Here is a 22,569-nt window from a genome sequence, read left to right on the forward strand (position 1 = left end):
AGTAAATAATGAGTATGTGTGTCCAATCACGAATGGTGACTTCTTAACACTGTTAGAAATTTGTAATTTTAATTACTAGGATTTGATTGCTTTTGCAATTAGAATTTATCATTCGTAGGGATTTAAACCTATTTGTCAAAAAAGAGGAAGTAAACTTACAACTAACTTAATTGCTAACTAATTGACTATAAGGAGAGCTTATCGTAGCAATTGAGGATTGCAACGATTTTTGTCGAAAATTGTTAATAATTTTATTCGACATAGCTTCTAATGTTTCAACACCAGTAAGTCTTTGTAATTCGAGTGTACCAAACCAAGGAGGACGCTTCAAAATCATTTTCAGAATTCAATCATTGTTGAACAGCAACTTGACTAGATCGATACAGCATGAAGCATTGCTGGTCTAAAAATTTGTTTGTAAATCAAAAGCTTGTTCTTTAAACAAAGTTCAGAATTCCTGTTAATGAGAGGATATAAACACCTCGTATATTTTTTGCACTTGGCTTGAATACTCTCGATGTGCTCTTTGAAAATAAGTTTCTGTTGGAATTCAACTCGTTACTCTCGCTTGGACCACAATCATCGCATTATTTGAACTGCGAAACTCGACCAAAATTTAATGGTTCCGTCGTCAGACGGCCTTATATAGTCACAACTACCTAAAACTTGGATACTCTTCGATTTGCGTGTAGGGAGACTCACCTATCCTCTATACAACATACCTTGCATCACTTGGCTTAGAGCTGTCAAACTTCGTGTTGGCGAAAAGTGTAAAGAAAAATTCATTTTCGTTTTATTCCGTTTATCCACACGTATTCGTACTTGTCGCGCAATACGAGTCGGGTGTGTGCTCGGTCTGTGTGTGGGCTGGTAGTAAAAAGGTGTAGCATAAGTTCAATATTGCTTAATTAATCAATATGCTCGAATGTTGCTGAAAGCTGCACTATACTTGCTTCGGTTCCTTAACGAATAAATATAATCTTTCAAGTGGCAAATAAGTGGATCACAAAGGAGTGAGAAAAATCATTAAATATCATCAATATATTCCAGTCGCAGCGGCTGTCGATGTATGCGTGCCAGTCTGTCTGTAGGCTGTTTGTTGTAAACAACGGTGGTCAAACGGGAGATGGAGATGTGAAGATACTGTGCTTCGATGGAAACGGGTTCCAACTTTGACTGGCAGATGATAACGCTGTACAAAAACGACAGCCAGTCATTCTCCGTGTCCTCAGCAAGAGGCAAGAGTGTTACATGACTAAATAACGCAAATTGCGAAAAAAGGGGGTGTCATTTAACTTTGCTATCGTGCGGAAGAATGTAGTGACCAAAGTGCATTCAACAACTATATAGGCAAGTTGATACGATTTGCGGAAGTGCTGATCTGGTGCTGTCCTGTTCAGTGTTCTACAATTGTAAACATATTACCTTTTCTGGCTTCTTAAGCAAGAGGAAGGTTTGCAGTTCAATTTTTTCATTTGTGACTGCTCTCCCCATGCAGTTGCCACCCCGATTCATGCTTCAAAGCTAATCAAATCCGAAACAATGCACTTCTCCATTCCGGATACACAGGAGTTTGGCTCGGATAACTCCGGCTCATCGTTTACGGTAAGAGGATTTTTTTTTAATTAAAGGGGGGATTTGTTAGTAGCTTAAGTATTTATGATAAATATTAGTAAATAATGAGTATGTGTGTCCAATCACAAATGGTGACTTCTCAACACTGTTAGAAATTTGTAATTTTAATTGTTAGGATTTGTTTGCTTTCGCAATTAGGACTTATCATTCGTAGGGATTTAAACCTACTTGTCAGAAAAGGGGAAGTAAACTTACAACTAACTTAATTGCTAACTTATTGGCTATAAAGAGAGCTTATCGTAGCAATTGAGGATTGCAACGATTTTTGTCGAAAATTGTTAATAATTTTATTTGACATAGCTTCTAATGGTTCAACACCAGTAAGCCTATGTAATGTAATTCGAGTGTACCAAACCAAGGAGGACGCTTCAAAATCATTTTCAGAATTTTATTCTGAATCCTTTGGAACGTTTTCTTCCTTGTTGAACAGCAACTTGCCCAGATCGGTACAGCATACAGCATTGCTGGTCTAAAAATTTGTTTGTAAATCAAAAGTTTGTTCTTTAAACAAAGTTTAGAATTCCTGTTAATGAGAGGATATAAACATCTCGTATATTTGATGCACTTGGCTTGTATACTCTCAATGTGCTCTTTGAAAATAAGTTTTTTATCATAAATTAGTCCCAAGTACTTAACCTTGTCAGACCAACGTAAAATAACCCCATTCATCTTGACAACGTGATTATTCTTTGGCTTGAGGAAAGAAGCCCTAGGCTTATGCGGAAAAATTATAATTTGAGTTTTAGAAGCATTGGGAAAGATTTTCCACTTTTGCAAGTAGGAAGAAAATATATCTAAACTTTTCTGCAATCGACTGCATATGACACGAAGACTTTTTCCTTTTACGGAAATGCTTGTGTCATCGCAGAAGAATGACTTTGTGCATCCTGGAGGCAAATCAGGAAGATCTGAAGTGAATATGTTGTACAGGACTGGACCCAAGACTGAACCTTGAGGTACACCTGCTCTGACAGGAAATCTATCAGATTTTGAATTCTGATAGATAACCTGCAGAGTTCAATCAGTAAGATGATTTTTTAAAATTTTGATTAGGAAAATTGGAAAATTAAAAGTTTGCAATTTCGCAATCAAACCTTTATGCCAAACACTGTCGAATGCTTTTTCTATGTCTAAAAGAGCAGCTCCAGTGGAATAACCTTCAGATTTGTTAGCTCGTATCATATTAGTAACTCTGAGCAATTGATGAGTTGTGGAATGCCCATGGCGAAATCCAAACTGTTCATTTGCAAAAATTGAATTTTCGTTGATGTGTGACATCATTCTGTTAAGAATAATTCTCTCAAACAGTTTACTTATTGAAGACAGCAAACTGATTGGTCGATAACTTGAAACTTCAGCTGGGTTCTTATCCGGTTTTAAAATTGGAGTAATTTTGGCATTTTTGCATAATTTGGGAAAATATGCAATTTTGAAGCAGCAATTGAAAATTTTCACTAAAAATTTCATTGTCCTCTCAGGAAGATGTTTGATTAGTATATTAAAGATTCCATCGTCACCAGGTGCTTTCATATTTTTGAAATTTTTAATAATTGATTTAACCTCATTCAAGTTAGTTTCAATTATTTCTGCAGGTAAAAAATTCTGGGAAGAAATTAAATCAAATTGACGTGTGACTTCATCTTCAATTGGACTCACAAAATTCAAATTTGAGTTATTAACACTCTCAAACTGCTGAGCAAGTATGAGCCTTTTGTTCATTGGATACAAGAAAACGTTCACCATCTTTTAAAACTGGAATAGCCTTTGAAGGTTTCTTAAGAATCTTCGACAGCTTCCAAAAAGGTTTTGAATATGGTTTTAATTTTTCAACTTTAGTCTCAAAATTTTGATTTCTCAGAAGAGTAAATCTATGCTTAATCTCTTTCTGTAAATCTTTATAAATAGTTTTAAAAACAGGGTCACGAGAACGTTGATATTGACGTCTGCGGACATTTTTCAAACGAATTAGAAGTTGAAGATTTTCGTCAATTATTGATGAATCAAATTTCACTTGAGCCTTTGGAACAGAATAATTCCTGGCATCAACAATTGCACATTTTAATGCTTCCAAAGCGGAATCAATATTCTCTTCGTTTTGCAAATCAAGCTCATTATTGAAATTTCTCTCAATATGAGTTTTGTATCTTTCCCAATTAGCCTTGTTATAATTAAAAACAGAGCTCATAGGGTTTAAAACTGATTCATGTGATAAAGAAAAAGTTATTGGAAGATGGTCAGAATCAAAGTCAGCATGTGGGTTCAAATCACATACATGACTTTGACCTGTAAGCACCAAATCAATTGTTGAAGGGTTTCTTACAGAAGAAAAGCATGTAGGGCTATTCGGAGACAAAAAAGAATAGTATCCTGAAGAATAATCATTGAATAAAATTTTGCCATTGGAATTACTTTGAGAATTATTCCATGAACGATGTTTAGCGTTAGAATCGCCGATTATAAAAAATTTCGAACGATTTCTGGTGAGTTTTTGTAAATCACCTTAAAAATAATTTTTGTGCTCGCGTGTGCATTGAAATGGTAAATATGCTGCGGCAATAAATAAAATCCCAAGTTCAGTTTGAACTTCAATTCCCAAAGTTTCAAAAACTTTCGTCTCAAGATGGGGAAGAGCACGATGTTTGATTCGGCGATGAATAACAATTGCAACTCCACCGCCGGAACCCTGAATCCTATTATATCTATGAACCACGTAATTGGGATCATATTTTAATTTTATGTTAGGTTTAAAAAATGTTTCAGTAATAATTGCAATATGCACATTATTTACTGTTAAAAAATTAAAAAGCTCATTCTCATTGGCCTTCAATGAGCGAGCATTCCAATTCAATATTTTAATTGTTTTATTTAAAATCATTGCTAAATTTTGAATTAGAAACAATTTTAATAGTGAAATTTGTGCCTATTTGAATGGCCTCAAACATTGATTGTGCCTGCAACATGGCGTTCATAAGATCGAACATTGCCTGTTGCAAAAAAGAAAGTTTACCTGCCGTAATAGGCAGTTGACATTAGAAAACATATTTTCGGAAGCAATATTAGCTGGAGTAATAAGTGTACAATTATTTTCTAGCGTGTTTTGCTTACCCATATTAACGGTCATTTTCGAACTACCAACACTAGGTGGTATAATGTTCGAACTACCTGTAACCTGTGCATATGTTAAACGGGTATGCAAAGGAGTAGGTAAACTATGCGTCACTGGTACGCTTGGAGAATTTTGTTTTGAAGTTTGTTTTGAATTTTGTTTACCTTGCCTTGCCTTGACAATTGCTAAACGGGCTGGGCATTGATAAAAATTCGACAAATGGTTGCCGTTACAATTCGCACAGCGAAAATTTTTACTCTCTTTCACAGGACATGTGTCCTTTTTGTGAGAAGAGTCTCCACAAATGAGGCATTTTTGGTCCATGTTACAAAACTTTGAACCATGGCCATAACGTTGGCAAACACGGCATTGGCTTTTCACCTCCGCCAAACTTCCGATATAATTCCCATTTTACACGCACGTTATATAAAGCATGTGCTTTTTCAAAAAATTTTAAGTTATTAACCTCACTGCGGTTAAAATGAATTAATTAATTTACAAGGGAAATTCCAGTTCGCTGACTGTTTTCGCCTCGTGATTTTTGTTTCATCAGAATTACTTGGGTAGGGGCTATACCAAGTAATTCTGTCAAAGTATTTTTGATCTCATCAACGGTTTGATCGTTGGTGAGACCTTTTAATACGACCTTGAACGGCTTGGCGCTCTTAGTGTCATATGTAAAAAATTTATACATCTTTTCAGTTAAATACTGAATAAGACGATTCCAATCTTTCAATGTTTGGGCCAGTAAACGGCATTCGCCTCTTCGGCCAATTTAATAAGTAACTTTGACGTCGGAGAGAAACGTAGAAAGTTCTCTTTTAAAAATATAAAATTCAGAAGCAATAGTTACCACAATAGGTGGAACTTTCTCCTTTTTTACAAAAATTTCACTTTGAATAGTTTTACTTTCGAACATTTCAATTTCGCCGGCTTCTTTCTCAGGCAGAATATCATATAAATTTTCACTGCATGCTAGTTTCAGAAAGAGATGCCTCTCTTTTCCTTCCCGTAGCGATGCGTGGTTTCTTTTTTCGTCCTGCAATTTCAGGTGATACGAAAAAAGTTCAAAAATAATATCAAATTGCAAGTATTGAGAAAGAAAGAAATAGGTAGTCTTGAGAAAGACTGATGTGAGTTAACTTCCAGGTAATCTTTTAAAGACACACTGACAAAACACAAACTTTGAAGCTATACGCAGTCAAAGACCAGTCCACAAGCAACCGAAAATACGTCTGATCTGTCGGGCAGCTCAAGACGCACGTTAAGAGGATAATGTAGTTATATTAACAGTGTATTCGCCATTGAAAAGATTCGTGTTTCAAGCTGCACTTTGATTTAACTACGACAGTGATTCGAGTTCGAACTGTTCTACAACTACTGTGCATGTGAATCAGCCAAGCTGCTAGGTCATTAATTAACTTCCAATAATTGTAGTTGGACGTGACCAGGAACTAATGAAAAAGAGCATTTTTTTGGAAAATTAATGTTCAGAGAGCCTAACTGAAATTGCATCTAAACTTTAACTAAATGAGCTTCAAGGGTTAAAAAACCTTTTCTTGACGAAAATATATCGGAATGACTTTATATAGCACAGGTGAAACAGAAGGAATAAAAATTGGTTTGATTAGTTAGTCGATCGTTTTAAAAACAATCGAAAATGATTTTCTAGATGGTTTCCACAAATGATATCCCATTGTTAGACAACAATAAAATATTGACTCTAATATTAAATAAAAATTACAGGATCCCCAAATCTGGCTACGGTGTATCAAAATGTTCATACATTATTAACTAATAAGTAACTTGGAGGCTAAACAAAAACTGAAATCCATTTTTATAATTTTCGTAGCATCGAAAACATGCTTTGGAAAAACCAACTTGAGCATATTTGGTGAGCAATATTTGCTTAATTGTGTAGTCTTATCACAACGGTTTAATCTTTTCCGTGTTGGGCATACCACTATTGGAAGTGGCCGTCATGATCTGACCGATAGCATTGGGCCAGTCTGGTATAACACTTCGAATGAAGCGCACAACCGTACTAGGGGTTGTTCTCCAGATTCCAGAGAGTTTTAATAGTCTTCTATCGAAAAACTTATATCTTTTGCTAAAAGCTGTCGGACATCGGCATAACAGGTGTTCCCAATCTTCTTTTCCCATGCCACATAGGCGACATATATCGTCTTGAAGTTTTTCATAACCTTCAAGTGATAACAGCTTGGACAATGCTGCTATTAAGCCAGTATATATGCTTAGATCTTTTTTTGAAAGCTCCAGTATTTTGCAAGTCATAGAAATGGTCGGTATAATAACCCGCTCCGAATGTCTACCAATGGAAGTGTTTGTTTGGTTGGATTCCATTTTCAACATCTCCATTTTGAGTGATGAAGCAGATAACCCACAGAAGGGTTCGGGTCCTAGGATCTGATGAGACGATCCAAGGCTTTTTCGTTTCCATCGATTCCTCAGTGACCAGGAACCCAATAAAAATCTACTTGATTGTTACCCAGTGTTTGAAGTGATTGAACAAATTCCCAAACAAATTTCGATGTGCATATTGAAAACTTTAGACCATTTAAAGCAGCTTGACTGTCGGACATGATGCAAATGTTTGAATGTCTGAATCTTCTGCGTAGGCATATAACAAAACATTCTGCTGCGGCGAAGCAAACATAAAACGCCTCCTTGTGGGCTTCTTTTTGCTGCTTTAATTTGTATGTAAAAGCTCCCAAGGTTTGTTGATATTTCTCTTTTTGACAACATCTCGTTAATCCAATGAATAATGCAATTGTCGGAAACACGTTTCTTCATAGTCGCAGTCATTAGGTCGTGCGATGAATTATCAAATGTTCTCTCTATAAGGATTTTGATAGTTCTGTTAGCCTTGGGGATAAAGATAACTTATACTGGAGTATTTTCGATCTCTTATGACCTCTGTGCTTCATCTGAAACGTGTCATTTTTTTTTTACTCTGCCGGAGATCACTGGACTACTTAGTGTTAAGAACTTCTTGTCATAATACTTTAACAAAAGTTGGTTTATCCCTCTTATTACATATATCTATCCCTTGTGATGATATAAAGCCTAAAATGTACTCACCTCTGTTGTTGATGTCTGTGTTGGCCCAAATCGTGTGATGAGCGTTTGCATCGCGTCCAATTATAATAGGAAACCAATCTTGCGACCTCTAGTGGAGGAAATTCTTCCAATTCACCTGGAAAGTATGCAGATGCAATACAAATTTTAGTTTTACGTGGGTTGTTGGTACCTCCAATATGATCGCTGCCAAGTCTCTCGAAATGAATTCTGTAATTAGAAAGAAATTATTTCTCCCGTTTACTAGGATTGCAGCTATCGGCGAGGGCTGACAGTCGTCGTAAAGTAGCTAAAATGTTTTGTGGGAATACCTTGTACCCTACTGTTATATGTCCTTGACTCCTGGAAGAATACTACGTTCAGTTTGCTCGGTGTGAATCGCCTCCAAAGTACAGCAGTACCTCCCTTCGCGTGTTGCAAATTCACTCGAATACATTTAATGTTTTTATTGTTCATTACTGTTTTTGCTCGGATTTCTGTAACGTTATGGGGGTCCTTGGTTGCCAGTATTCGAATTTTTTAACTGCAGATTTATCTTCCTCAAATTCAGCATAATTGCGCCTCTTGTACTGACTGTTTTTTTTTTTTGTTTTTATTTCTGGTGTCAATCAGTCTGATCCGAGTAACGTCTCATATCATACATTTTTGTTGTTTTTTTGTTTCTCATTTTTGTATGGTTGTTTTTATGGTTCAGTTCAGAACCGCATTTGCTTTTTAGTCTGAAATATTCTAGAAAAATATTTTAAATAACATTATTTTTCAATAATTTTTAAACCGATTTTTTGGGATCCCCTATCTCCAGTTTTCTTGTTGATGGTTTGATCTTACTCAAAGAAATATTTATCGAAATCAATACACGGAACAAATGATTGCTGTTGTAATAGAGTTTCTAGAGTAATAGAGTTCTCTTTCTGGCTCATAACATTTTCAAGCTTATGAAAAAATTTGGTAACTGTGTGCTTGTTGAAGGCTCTGGCAATGAAAGTTGGTTAAGGTTTACGAAAGAAAATGCCGGGGTTTGCTTTCCGAGAACACAACGTTTCACGGGGAGCGATGCTGTTCTTCACCGCTAGCTCCTGAACGTCACACATATTGATTCCATAGAACCGGCTTTCTAGTTCATATAGGCTTTCTAGCAGTTGTGCTGATTGCGATATTCCTCTCCTGTGACCAGTTGTAATTTCGAGGCATTTGGGCTTGAAAGTAAAACAGACGAATGTACCCTTCCCACTGGCTTTACCGTTAATGAGAAGTTATCATATTTCACCGAAAAAGTTTCAAAATTGTAAGAAATCTCACGAATGCAGACAGATCCCAGCAAACGATTTAACGTTTATTCTCAAACAAAACAGTCGATTTTGAAACCAAAAAACTTAAGTTCTCTGGCCTCAGAAGCGACAGCACTCTCCAGTACAAATTAATATGAAACTTTGTATGGAAAAACTTACTTGTTTGCATTCTCTTTTCTAGAGGGCTCAGTAATGCTTTATCAATGCACTACATATCGCTATAGTATAGTGTTTTACATGCTTAACGACTTTATCGAAGACACCAAAAAACTAGGATGCCCCTTGAAACATCTTGTCTGTCAACACCTATAATCTACCTATAATCTTTATCTACACTTTCAACAAATTTCGCCTTTTATGGGCGTAGATGCGTCTTACAAGGATTTCCCAGTAATTTCACACTGGATTTAGATCAGAACTGCGGATTGGCCATTCCAGTAAGTTATTTTATGGGTAGCAAACCATGATTTTGTAGCCGAACTGGTGTAAATACTGGCATTATTTTGCTGGAAAATAATTTTTTTGCGACGATACGATGCTTTAATGGGAACAAACCATTTTTATGGTATTTCTTGATGAACGATGCAATTTTTGGTAGGCATTTCGTACTACAAATTTTCCCGTTCACGGAGCGAAAGAAGAGCGGCTTTGACATCCCCTTCTCGCTGACTGTCAGCCACAGCAGCACCTACTTGGGGAACTTGGTGTGTAAAATAAACTCCACCTCGGAGCTCACTTCTTGCTTAAGGGAAGTCAAATATGAAGTGCACTGCCAGTCGTTGCCATTCAGGGTGAGATAGGCCTGATTACCGCCTCGTCGCTATTCGCTGGGCGAATCGACTTGGCTATATTATTCAGCCACTGCCACTGTGTCATTCTCTACAGCCTCGAGATCAGTGGACGGGACTGCCACTTGCTGGTATGTATGTCTATGTTCGCCAGGTACCTCTTCACTGTTTGGCCGGTTGCACCGACCTCTCGCAGAGATGTAGCCACTTTTCCTCCTGTCTTCCTCTTCAGCATTCTCTGGAACTTCTTGTCGCTCAGAGTCGTCGGCCATACAGAACCGGGCTTTCTTTCGATGCTCTGATTACTGTCCAATAGTGCCAAGATGTTGTAGATGCCGGAAGGGGCGTATCCGGCGTCCACAAAGTGCCGCCAATGTCCGTTTTCGACGCTGCTTTGAACTGACACACTTTTGAACGGAGTAGTTTCACTGTTTCCACCATCACGGTTAGAAATCAACTGATAGAGCTGTCAAATTTTGTCATCTGACTCATGGGTTACCACGATTGAAACTAGCCATGGTTTCGCCAATACGTGTGAAGGTAAACCCATGAAAAATCGGCAAATTTCGTCCATTTTTTAAAATGCAAACGATAGAGCGAAAAACTTGGTTCTGGTTTTGTGCTATCAAGTTTTACTTTTTCATATAACGACGCCTTTTTTTAATACACTCTTGAATGGGTCGATGAGAGCATGCAAATTTGTATTTGTATTTTGGTCGATTCATCTGACACTTTTAATATTATCTGCATGAAAATCTTAAATCTAAAACTATTGCAACATCCTAGACCTTGAGATTATTTCACCAGAAGCACGTGAGGAAACATTTCCGAAATCGAATAAATCTTCGACCAACGAGAAGGTACGGATGCATGACGTCAGTGGTTCAAAAAAGCCGTACAAGGTCCGATGAGACCTAGTTGTCAGTAAGTTTGACGAACGAAGCAGTTTACTTGGTGCTCGAAAATCAAGGTGAAAAAGCACGAAGGTAGCTTGTTGAATCTTCCGACGACTCTCCAGTGTATCCAAATCCAACAGCTTACAACGGGTAAATATCAGCAGTATAATGTTGTTTGAAAGTGAGCTTATGATCCAACATAACTCCAAATCTGATCTACGCTTTCGAGAACACATCCATTTATCTGGTAATTAAAAGCAATGGGCACATGACAACGATGGAATGTTATGAATACACATTTAGCGATGCTTATTGTGAGCTTGTTTCTGTTACACTATTCAGGAAACGTCTCCAACAGTGCTCGCAGGCGTTGGCAGTCCTGGACAGCATTCACATACCAATACGCATCCGGCTCCTAGCAAAATGGCAATGTCATTGAAGTATAAAGCAAACAGCAGTGGACCCAGATTACTGCCCTGAGGGACTCCGGAAGTGTTGCTAAATATCCGTGAAACTGCGAAATCCAGCTTAATACTCAAGGTGCGGCCTAAAAGATACGAGCTCAGCCAAGAGGTTAGTCTCTCAGACATACCGTGTTTAGAAAGCTTATGTAAAAGTATTCGATGATCTACTGTGTCAAAAGCGGCCTTAATATCTGTATAAACAGCATCAATTTGCGATTCAGCTTCCATCTATGAGATACAGGTGCTTGTGAAGTCGATCGAGTTGGTCGACACTGAACGACCCGGCATAAAACCATGTTGATCAACTGATAAATAGCTTCTAGTGCAGTTTAAAATCACACTGTAGACGATGATTTCGAAGAGCTTAGATCCGGCAGAAAGGCTGGTTATCCCTCTATAGTTCCTTACGTCACGTTTGTCCCCCTTTTTGTGTATCGGAAACATGAAAGATTGTTTTCACAGCGCTGGAAACTTTTGTTGTTCAAACGATTTGCTAAAAATCCGACTGAGAGGCACGGCAAGAGCAGTAGCACAGCGACAGAAAATAATAGCTGGAACACCGTCGGGACCAGGAGAGTAGGAGCTTTTCAACTTCTTGGCACCAGCAATGGCCATAACAGGGGTGATTTCGAAAAAGTCCATGTCAACAGCACCAACAGATACACCAGCTGCAGCTAATTCAGCTTTAGACTGTGTTGTACAGCCATTGGCAAACACAAAAGAAAAATGATCAGCGAACAGTTCGCAAGATTCCGTGACAGTCGAAGAGTCTGTGCCGCCCAAGAACACGCTAGAAGATTTGGAGAGCTTTTCCTCTTTGAGTTCACAAATGTCCAAAAGCTTTTAGGGTTAGATCGCAAACTGAATTGCGTCCGCAATACGTAGGATTTGTAGAGAGAACTATTCAGTCTACGGTACGCATCACTTGCACATTTGAAAGCACGTCTATTGAAGAGTGTTCGTTGTTTGCGGAGCAGTCTCTGTCTTGCGTTACGATATCGTTTCAACCTTCGCAGTTCACCATTACCTCAAGCAGGAACTGGAGGAGGTCTAGTTCCCGGCAGAATATCGTTTAACCAACTGCAGATAGCATCGCAAAAACGCAATGTCATATCATCAACGTCCAATTCGTCCAACAAGGCTACCCAATCCAATGCAGAAAGATATACAGCAAGTGCATCAAAGTTAATTCGACGATAGTTGAGAAGTGCCATACCAACAGCAGCCGCAGGAACTTCAACGGAACAAGCCGGTATTGGTAGAAGTACCTCCAGTGGCGGGTGGGGACGATCAACGGGAAGCACCGAGCAATAGCTAAATGCACTGAGATTTCTTGTTATGGCAGGCAGTAAACAAAATATTTACACTGCAAAAGTTTCTATACCAGTAGTTCCCAACTGGAGGTCCGCGGCCGGGAAGCAAGCCACGAGGCTCATCTAAAAGGGCCTAGAAGCTTTTGGGTAAAGTAATTTGAGAGGCAATAGAAATTTCTTTCTAGATACCTCTACCTAGACGATATGCGACTGAAAAATGCGGACTCGTATTGCAAAATTGGTATTTGAAATTCTTCTGGGGGCCGCGGAGCCCTTTGTTATTTGCATCTAGACTACCAAAAGGTTACAACCGAATTTAATGGTAGTTCGTTGGCTTCTACATATGCGTAGTAATCCTTCGCTGAACCACATGTATTTTTGCCAGAAAATACGTTGGCAATCGGCATTTTGTAATCCTTTTTGATATCTGCGGCAGAGAAATGAACCAATCGTAAAAAGAATGCATTGGGATATTCGACTTAAAAACTTTTTCTGAATTTCTACCGCGCGATAATAAACAGAAAAAGTAGTGATGATTAGCATATCATGAAATTCTTGTTAATTTCAGTTATCCAACTACATATTTGTTATTACATTTGGTAAATTTGTGTAAAAGCTATTATTTAGCATTTGAATCTGCCATTCTAAACGTTTCAGACTTAATCCAGTTTTCACATAATGTACACAAGTATAGTGAAGGAAAACGTATTCCTTCGTTAAAACACCAACTTTTCACCAATTGTGCTGTATACCCGCATAATTGTGAAACGCTAATTTTAGTAACTAATTTGATTTTGTGCCATATACAGAATACACGGCCTCGAACCAGATGATATGGCGTACTTTGAGGTAATTTAGGTCAACAGACATACGCGGTTTCAGAGTGATAATACATAGCGATCGATTCGGATCCAATGTGCCAAGGTAAAAGGAAATTTGACAAATTTGAATGTACTATTCCAACCCAACATGAAACAGCAGTGACAGAACGAAACATTTTCCTTCCATCAGTAACAAACTAAATCCGCACAGATTTAATTCAATTGCTTCGTCTAGTAGCACTCCTGACAACGGATGGCTCAAAATGAGCGTTTGCTTATCAGCTGGAGCATACTTGAACTTTCACAATCACATACACCTTAGCTGATGCATTCCATCGTTTTTTTTTTTTTAAAGCGCTAAGGCAACATCGTCCCAAGTGATGCTGCCAGTGCCGTCGTCATCACAGCAAGACACCAGTTTTAGCTCGTTAAAATCTGCTGGTAGATCAAATGTGACGTGATGTGACGCATTCCGGGTGCGTTCTAGTGCGCAGGTTCAGTATGCACACGCATGTCTTTGATGAACGATATCAATTAAAAAAGGTTCAATAAACTTGTGCAAATGCCCGATACGAGCGTCCATTCGTCCACCCTCTCGTTAATCACTTTCGATGTTAGTCGTTGAAATTTTCGCTTTCGTGAAATCATCGAACCGAGCTAGTTTAGCTAATATTTTCTCGTATGCTTTCAAGTTCGTATTTCCACTTGAAAGGGGAAACTGGGGCACAGCAAATGATTTTTTAGCTAGAAGCTCCACCTCAAAAGGTCTTCTTTCGGTGAACAGCAGCATATGAATAAAGACCACTTGAAGGGCAGCTATTCATTCGTAATTTTTGCTTCACAGTAAAGCGAAAATTGAATTAAATGATCGTACACATGTTTCTCGAGAAGCTAAGCGACGATGTTGCCGGCAGCGTGCCTACCGCGAATCATAGGCAAACACGCGCTCAAGCATTTTGTTAACCGCTTAGTGTAGGGGCGGCAGCTTGTAACGAGTTATGCAATAGTTGTAACGAATTCCCATCGGAAACAAAGCGAACAAACACACGCACCAGCAGTAATTTATTGCCTTATACTCCCACAGGGCTTCAACATACACATCAACGGTAGCTTCCACTGTTGCCTCCGGTACAAGCAACTTCACAGCTTGCACGAACAGCTAAAGCGGTCACTGCCCACGCTGGTACTGCCAAGCTTTCCGCCCAAGAAGCTGCTGCCTTTGACACCGAGCCAGATCGAACAGCGGAGAATTAGCCTCGAGCGGTACATTCAACTAGGTAAGAACCATTTGTTTAACAGTCATCTAAATATTCTTCATTGTTTTTTTTTTTTCTTTGCTATTTTCAGTCGGACAGGATCCGGTGTTGTGCCGTTCCGAATTGCTCCGAGCGTTTCTGCTCAATGCCCAGCAGGAGTCATCGTTCACGGAATGCCGCGAAGCCAATGTGGATGTGTTCCTCACGAATGGCTACCGGATAGCGACCAAGGCCTTCACCACGGACTGCTCGAGCAAGGTGCTGGAAAAAGCATGTGCCCTTGTTGATCTGCCCAAAGAATTTACGTACTACTTTTCGCTGTATCTGATGCGCAAAGAAACCAACGGAGAGATTGCCATTACCAAAAAGTTGATGGACTTCGAAGCTCCTTTTATTTCCCAAAAGCAGTGGGAAGACTGCAAGATTGTGATACGAACTAGCTACTGGGACACTAGCTACGATCTGGAGCTGCTGCGGGATAGAATCGCGTTGAATCTACTCTACATACAGGCCTTGAGCGACGTGGAACGTGGTTGGATTATCACCACTCGTGATTTGAGTGAGCAGCTGACGGATCTACAGGCACGAGGGAACAAACGAGAGTACTTGGAGATCGTGCGAAAGCTCCCGCTGTATGGTTGCTTGCAGTTTCCGCGGGTGTGCGTAGATTACCCACAGCAGAACACGATGGCAACCGTCATCATTGGCAATAGAGAGCTAAACATGCTGACCCACTGCGGAAAGAAGATACAGGAAACCAAATTCAAAGTGACGAGAATTCGCTGCTGGCGGGTAACAACGATTCATAGTGTACGAAAAATGCAACTTTGCTTGTGGTTCAAAATTAATTGATTCGTTTATTTTAGAATGAGGAAATATCATCAAATTCCTCGTCCGAAAGCCGGGAAGGTTCGGGTAACTTGGAGCTCTCATTCGAATACTTGATGGCGAAGAATCAGCTCAAATGGATCACGATTTACAGTGAACAGTCGATGCTTATGTCCGTGTGCCTTCAGTCGATCGTAGATGAACTGCTCAATCAGAAGAACGGGTCTGATATCAACAATATACAGGTAACGTACGCTGAAGCAGGTCTCGAAAAATTGCTCAACTAATCGTTATCATCATCGACAGACTCATCAGGCGGAGTTTGCTCCTCTTTCCTACATCAGACGGGATGGTTCCAACTACTACATCACCGATTCCAGCTCAACCGACACTCTCAGTAGCATTGTAAGTACTTTCCGATTACAGTAGGATTGACTGCTCAAATTATAACGTTACTTTCTAGAGCGACAGTAACAGTACAACGAATCAAACTAACGGCAGCAGCCACAATGGTACCTCGTTTATCCGACGCAAGCTGAAGGAGTTCAACACGACAGTTCGTTTCAAATCCGGCAAAGATTCGGTTCACAACGAAGCGTTCGAATGGATTGGCGATGATGATTTGTAAATATTAGTTAACGCCCTCTTTATAATGCTATGTATCGTGATTAAGTGCTGGATGTACGCCAATTGTTTTCGTTTGTCGAGAAAAAGTCTTTTTGGGGGTCTCAAAGCGAGAGAACAAGTTTCATGAAAAACAGACCTCCTAGCACTAATTTCAGGTTAGCAAAAGCCATATATCTTTAAACACACTCGCTGCTATGAAAGTCAATCTACAAACGAATTTAGCACGTACGGAAGCACTGCATTTTTGCCGTACCATAAAAAATATATTGTAACACTGTACATTTTTCTACAAGCGTATTTTGTTTTGTAAACTATATATTAGAGCTTAAGTTGTTCTGTATGCTTCCTCATATGATAAACTATAGGGTCGTATTTTAACAGTCACCCCAATCACCAAAGCTATTCCTTACTAGAGCCATTTGCCTCTCACGAAGTGAGGTGACTGTAACAATGGGGCCCTTAATTGTGTATACCAAAAGTTGTTTAGCAATAAAAAATCAATTCTTCATCGCAAATGCAAAAAAAGGTATGAATGTCAAGTCTTCCAGTGGATAAAAACAATAGAATTAGTTAAAGCGTCCAGCAAATCAGGAAATCGATGAGCACAGATAAGCAGATGATAAACTCCACATCATGCTTTCATTAAAGGTTGAGTTTCTTTGATTGATAGGAACTTTGTCAGCTGTAGCGTGTTGGGTAAAAATTCCAACGCTGATAACTGTTTAAATTCAACAGGACTTCCATTCATTCGTGTATCCTGTATAGCATAGAATTTTTATGGGAAAGATATTGCATGACATGTTTGGTGAAATACATAAGTTATTTGAACATAAACTTCGAAAAAATTGTTATCTAAATTCTCTTTACGTACCTCCATGGCAATCGACCGTTTCGAATCCTGTGTCAGATTTAACCTCAAATACCGCTTCACACTTTTGCCTTCCACTCGTCGATTGCCGGGCGGTGTTGAACGTTGAATGTCCTGTTGAAGAGAAACTTTCTGAAAATGAAAGTTGCAGTTTTCTACGGTCATAAAATTTAGGTTATTTCAATTCATATAAATGGTGTTTTAGTATTACCAAGTTCCCTCGACAGCGATTATCCTAACGGTATTACGTCTGTTTATCTATGCATTGATCATCGAAAGCCAAGGCGTTTTTGTTTAAGTTTAGCTGTTTGCAATTTTGTGCCACTCCCACAGTAATACTACTCAATACTATGATTATAAACTCAATGAATAAACAATACTCGACATTAGTACAGGAACCGAATCAGTTCAGAACTACAAACACAATCCTAGGTTGCACCTTTCATCGTTAAAATAATCAATCGTGGGCTACTGCGATCACTGGTAGAACATGAAATAAGGAGCACCAAATAAACCTTCAACAGAATGGCACGAGTGACGGGCAATGGCCGTAATGATGGTCTATATGAGAAATAACTGAATCACACTGAAGTATAAAATAAAGTCCAATTGGGAATAATTTCCGATAATTTCCCATGTTTTGTTTCATAACGAAAATCCTGAGGAGAGCTTTTCGTGGCAAAATTCCTCTGCTTGAAATCGTTCTGAAAACTGACTCTGGGTTATATCACGATCACGATGTTACTCTCCCTCGACGACAGCACATCCGTGCGGGGTCTGCCTTGAAGTCGTCAGCTTCTATGTGGTTCTCTGCTGAATATCATCTTGCCGGTCGCTCATCCACCATACGTGCTACGTGGACACCCCACTGTAACTTGCCAAGTTTAATCAGTTTGACAAAATTAAAAAAAAATCCTGACTCACCTTGATTTTTGAAGTTTAAGCGTTGTGGAAGCAACTGCCAACACTTGCTCACATCTGATTGCTACAACTATTTACCGCTTTTACAATGCAACCTATGATAAAAAAATAATTTCGTTTTTCAAATTTCCCAGAGTCAATACGTAGACCTGAGCTTGGAGCAAAAAAAATAAATTTAGCATGTTTTCTTCCTCGTCGATTTGTGCAACATAGTTTTGTAAACGTAGTTTACAACTTCCCACCCCGTTTGGCATCCTGACAACCATTGATTTGCGGAGTTGTTTTCTTGTATGTAAGCCTTGAAACAAACTTCACTCAGTTAAACTTCCTAACCTAAAAGTTTTTCTCTATTTAAAAACAAAGTTGAAGTGTTTTTTATGTTATATCACTCGGGGGAAACAAAAAAGTGAAATAATAGTATTAACGAGTTAATACGACCTTATTAAACTAAATTAAAATTGAATCGATTCAACGAATTGAATGTCAAACAAAAAAAAACGAAACAACGTGAACAACGAGGTTAGTCTTCACTAATATTAATCGCTCGAGTTCCATACAGTACCGCAGTATTGTCCTTGTACCCACAACATATCAACGCCTTTGAAGCATGAAATGCCACACTGGAAGGGGGTCGCTTCTTAGCTCCATCAACTGGAACACTTCCATCGCTCTCCGGGCGCTGTACTGTATACAGTTCTTCTCCATGAATCGTACGGACATCTAAAGCCTCTGCGGCACCAGCAATCAACTGCAAATTCTCATGTATTGCTATATCCGAAACGGCATGATCGTAGGTCCAACTCTTTACAGGGTTGAGGGGTTTTCTCCAATCAACCACATTGACGGTCCCAGCAGCGCAAGCACTGATCACCCTAAACTGGTCTTCTCGAACGCTGATAGTACACACAGATTTGGAGTGTTTTACCGCAACCGTCATTTTGCCACCTGCAGCAGCGGTTCGTAAATCAAATATACGCATTGAACCATCTGCGAAACCAGCGACAACATTCTGACGATTTTGACTTGCTATAGCAGTGATTGATTGATCTGTTCCAGTTGATATATCTGCACTCATCATTTCGCTACACAAATCCCAAACCCGTAGCTGCTTAGAGTCGCCGGCTGTTACTAACTCGGTCTTACCGAGTGCACTCAGTAGAAGGCCTTTGGTTGTGACCTTTGACTTCGATGAAACGGAACAGTCTAGGTCATACATCGCTTGCCAAGCGGCTATCAAAACGTTCGACTGCCAAACCCGTACTACGCCATTGCTGTGACCAACAAGCAGCTGAACCGGTGATGCTACAGGCTCCAAAAATAGAAGACTAGAAACGGTCGTACTGGAATCACTAGTACTAGCGGCAGGCTTGAGATTGTAGCTGCAATCGTCGGCAAAGTTCTGCCAAACAACACGATCTCTGAAAAACAATTCAAAATTGATATTGAAATTTAATTGAAAAATGTAATGCTCACCTGTAAGCAAACGCCAACTCATGGTGGGGCCCAAAGTGAATCAACTCTGGAGCGCGCTGCGTTTGGAAACATCGCAGTTGATGTTTTATCGGACCATCTTCTGAAACATCCAGCGAGTAAACACCATTTGCCACCGGGACAGCAGTTTGAGAGGGCTCTACAAAAAGTTCTCGAATTGCCTGATCGAGATAAGGCTGTCGGCGAGCCGAGAGTGAAGTTGGATTTTTATCAATCACCGCCTTCTTTTTTGCTGTTTTCTTGCCTCCAGCATCGATTTCGAGAGACCTTTGCTTCACCAGAGAAACTACAGCTTGCATTGTGGACGCTGTCTCTGGGTCAGGGTCTGAACTTAGAGTTAAGATCATGCGCCACACTTTGACCATTGCAGTTGAGTCAATCTTTTTCTGTTTGGACTTATTTTTATTCTTGCTGATTTTCGTCATTTCGCAAGAACTAAACGAGTCATGTTTGGAAACAGCGACTAATTCTGAGAGTTTTTCGACTGCAATCGAACTCAATTCGTACATCAATTCTCTGCGCATCAACAAGTTGCGTGAGTTATCAAGAATCATTGAGAGGATTTTATCGCTAACGCAGTCACTTTGAACGGCGGTAATATTCGCGGTAAGCCAAGCTCTCAAAGCTGAAGCACGAACTTTTGGACTATAGTCATACAACAGATTGTGCAATTGTTTCAGTTGCTCTGACGACCACTTTTCACTCATATTCGAAATCAAATTCAAAGCCAACATTCGAATTTCCGCAATAGGATGATCAAAAAATTTGGACAATACCTCTCTATCGGCAAATGTGTTTTCGGGAGAATGTTTCAGCATCGTCACCTGTAGAAAGAGTTGCTTCAAAATATGGTCGTCATTTGTTTCAATAGCAAGGCTTTTGTATAGATGGCTGCAACAGAATGCCGGCAAATGGCACCCCAGGGCAAGGTTCTGACGAAAGATGTGAACAAGCAATTCAACTGAGCTGTTGAAGATTTCGGCATTTTCCGAAATGAGCAACCTGGTAAGTTTGTTCATCATATTACCCAAGAGTTGTGCATTGTCTCGCACCGTTGGCCAATTGAGTTGCAGAACGTCCATGGCATTTGAAGAATGTTTTGAATTTTGCAGAGCTTCCACAACAAGCGGCAAATACTGAAAAAAAAATATACAAAAAATCATTTTAGCGAAACTAAACTTTTGTTTCTTAATGGCTCACCTCTTCGCCTGAGTACGATAATACATCATGGAAAAAATCATCAACAAGAGTGTTTTCTTGCTTGTCCTCAAACCGAAGAAGTTTCACGGCAGTATTGATAGCATTGTCCCATAGTGACCACAATTTATTTTCACTGCAATCGGGTAAAGGAGGGTGCGACATTGGCAAGCACGCGTAAACCTTTAAAGTTTTTTGCGCAAGGATAAATCTTCTCCACAATGTGCCAGTCAGCAAATCATCGCGAAAAAATCCTTTAAAATGTTGCCCTGAGAGTGCGCTGTACGCGATGGTGTCTGTTAAAAGCGTAAGAATCCAGTACAATTGACCAAGCAGCGATTTTTTATTCTTAATATTTCCTAGCAAAGTGTCCATCCTTTCCCTCTCAAGCACTACATCCAGTTTCACGCAATGCTGTTCCAGGGCTGTGTGCACAGGTCGTGCCAAAACGCGACTGAATAAATCTCTTTGTGGACAGGTAAATTGCTGATGAATTCCACAGCTTACCAAGTGAAGATTTTCGGTTTCCGTCGTAAGACCCTCCAAGAATCGCCCAGGTGAATCGCAATCGTATACAAAAATAGCCGGCATTTCGAGCCATTGTTGAACCTCCGAAATATTAATATGTTTTACTTTTCCGGAATATCCCTCATCGTTCAACCAGAACTGTTTCACTCCCGAATCGGACTGCTCAACTGAGTGACCATTGTAGTACACTAGCGGACGCTTTGAAATGTCGTTCTCTTTGTTTTTATCGTTTAACAGTTTGCATGCCTTGTTCAAATCCAAATCGGTCGGATCGGGCAGACTTCGGAAGCACGCCTGGATGTAGTACGAATCTTCTCTGTCTAATCCTGCCTGTGCGTACGTCGTTTCAGCCTTTCTCAGCTTGGTTTGTACACGATTTTCCAACCAGTGGACATTGATCCAGCTGTTTGTACGTTCCGTTAACTGCCACGATATTACATCCGGTAGCTGGACAATCGTATTCAAATGGATGGAGGTAATTGTTTGAAAATCTGCTTGAAGGTAAGAATCTTTTATTTGTATTGCAATCATATCGCAATGCGATAAAACGTACCTTCCATTAATGTGGATTGTTCGTGTGCAGGAAAGTATACCCTTAATTTTTAGAAAGTGTAAGACAAAACGAACTAAGCTTGCGGTTTACAAAATTCAAATTGAAATTTCACAATGAAACAAAAATGGACGCTAGGACCAGAGATGCCAGATGTTTTTGAAAAATGTCGAAATCTGAAAAATTCGCTCGCGCAGGCAAAAGTCTGTAAAAATCTGCACACATTTTAAGAAAATCTGCGCAAATATAAGGAGACTCTGTCAAAAATCTGCAGAAACCGTGGAAAAACTGCAAATATCTTCAAATCAATAAAAACCTGCACACGGACTCCAAAAATCTGCGTTTTGCAGACAAATCTGCCCATTTGGTATCCCTGGCTAGGACGCTAACTGACAGCACGACTCGGCTCTTCATCGCAAACCCATATGAACCATGTGTATATTACGTAACACGCTCAGGGGTGGTGGGGTGGTATTCAGCGAAGCGTTACACTGAGCGAAGCCACACACCAAATTGCCGAAAATAATTTCAGTAATCTTTAATGAAATTCAACAATAAAAACCATGTACTGGAAAATCAGCAATTTAAATGTGTACTGGAAATTCAGCAATTCGTTTTGCTTTACCGACATTCAGCAATCTTTTCTTTGATTACTGAATATACGGAAATAAATTGTCAAATGAAAAAATGATGCTTGTTGTTCAATGTTTTAGCACGCACTAAGTGAAAATTTGTGATGTTGGGTATAAATTTATTTAAATAAATGGTTCTGGAGCTTAAAGGGCCTGAACGTCGACCATTCCCAACAAACAATTTTGTTGGATAACGGCTTGTTAAGCTATAGTTCAGCCGAAATCCACTGAATAATAGCTTATAAAGCTGTAAAACAACA

General features: G+C 39.4%; 2 protein-coding genes and 1 long non-coding RNA gene across 6 annotated transcripts; 1 reads left to right on the top strand and 2 right to left on the bottom strand.

Moving 5' to 3' along the window:
- The first annotated feature begins 804 nt into the window (after nucleotides 1-804).
- Nucleotides 805-17,619, top strand: LOC129723759 (sorting nexin-17). 2 transcript variants are annotated; one of them, XM_055678169.1, is made up of 7 exons: nucleotides 805-1,350; nucleotides 1,499-1,605; nucleotides 14,496-14,688; nucleotides 14,759-15,477; nucleotides 15,534-15,740; nucleotides 15,802-15,900; nucleotides 15,959-17,619. In XM_055678169.1, the coding sequence occupies exons 2-7, from the start codon at nucleotides 1,543-1,545 to the stop codon at nucleotides 16,121-16,123; spliced, it is 1,446 nt and encodes a 481-aa protein (XP_055534144.1). In that variant the 5' UTR covers nucleotides 805-1,350; nucleotides 1,499-1,542; the 3' UTR covers nucleotides 16,124-17,619. The 2 variants fall into 2 exon arrangements, with proteins under 2 accessions (XP_055534144.1, XP_055534142.1); XM_055678167.1 differs by having other exon boundaries at nucleotides 805-1,605.
- Nucleotides 7,868-10,854, bottom strand: LOC129723761 (uncharacterized). 2 transcript variants are annotated; one of them, XR_008727813.1, is made up of 3 exons: nucleotides 8,152-10,854; nucleotides 8,013-8,050; nucleotides 7,868-7,958 (listed from the first exon to the last, which is right to left on the bottom strand). It is a non-coding gene; the product is annotated as an uncharacterized LOC129723761 (long non-coding RNA). The 2 variants fall into 2 exon arrangements; XR_008727812.1 differs by having other exon boundaries at nucleotides 7,871-7,958; nucleotides 8,013-8,182; nucleotides 8,242-10,854.
- A 143-nt stretch (nucleotides 17,620-17,762) lies between the features above and the next one.
- LOC129723592 (uncharacterized) lies at nucleotides 17,763-21,764 on the bottom strand. Of its 2 annotated transcripts, XM_055677910.1 has the most exons (6): nucleotides 21,681-21,764; nucleotides 20,603-21,618; nucleotides 19,385-20,538; nucleotides 18,497-19,329; nucleotides 17,915-18,006; nucleotides 17,763-17,858 (listed from the first exon to the last, which is right to left on the bottom strand). In XM_055677910.1, exons 1-5 carry the CDS (start codon nucleotides 21,685-21,687, stop codon nucleotides 17,963-17,965), a joined length of 3,054 nt encoding a protein of 1,017 aa, XP_055533885.1. In that variant the 5' UTR covers nucleotides 21,688-21,764; the 3' UTR covers nucleotides 17,763-17,858; nucleotides 17,915-17,962. The 2 variants fall into 2 exon arrangements, with proteins under 2 accessions (XP_055533885.1, XP_055533884.1); XM_055677909.1 differs by lacking the exons at nucleotides 17,763-17,858; nucleotides 17,915-18,006 and having other exon boundaries at nucleotides 18,231-19,329.
- Nucleotides 21,765-22,569: the final 805 nt, after the last annotated feature.

Source organism: Wyeomyia smithii, chromosome 2 (assembly GCF_029784165.1).
Source record: "Wyeomyia smithii strain HCP4-BCI-WySm-NY-G18 chromosome 2, ASM2978416v1, whole genome shotgun sequence".
Classification (NCBI taxonomy): domain Eukaryota; kingdom Metazoa; phylum Arthropoda; class Insecta; order Diptera; family Culicidae; genus Wyeomyia; species Wyeomyia smithii.

Bases quoted from the DNA above. Each gene is read 5' to 3' on its own strand.
- LOC129723759 (XM_055678167.1), top strand. From the start codon at position 1,543: ATGCACTTCTCCATTCCGGATACACAGGAGTTTGGCTCGGATAACTCC. The intron at 14,689-14,758 runs GTAAGAACCATT...TGCTATTTTCAG, and splicing joins CGAGCGGTACATTCAACTAG to TCGGACAGGATCCGGTGTTG. The intron at 15,478-15,533 runs GTACGAAAAATG...CGTTTATTTTAG, and splicing joins GGGTAACAACGATTCATAGT to AATGAGGAAATATCATCAAA.
- LOC129723592 (XM_055677909.1), bottom strand. The intron at 20,539-20,602 runs GTGAGCCATTAA...TTTTTTTTTCAG, and splicing joins TATCGTACTCAGGCGAAGAG to TATTTGCCGCTTGTTGTGGA. The intron at 19,330-19,384 runs GTGAGCATTACA...ATTGTTTTTCAG, and splicing joins GAGTTGGCGTTTGCTTACAG to AGATCGTGTTGTTTGGCAGA.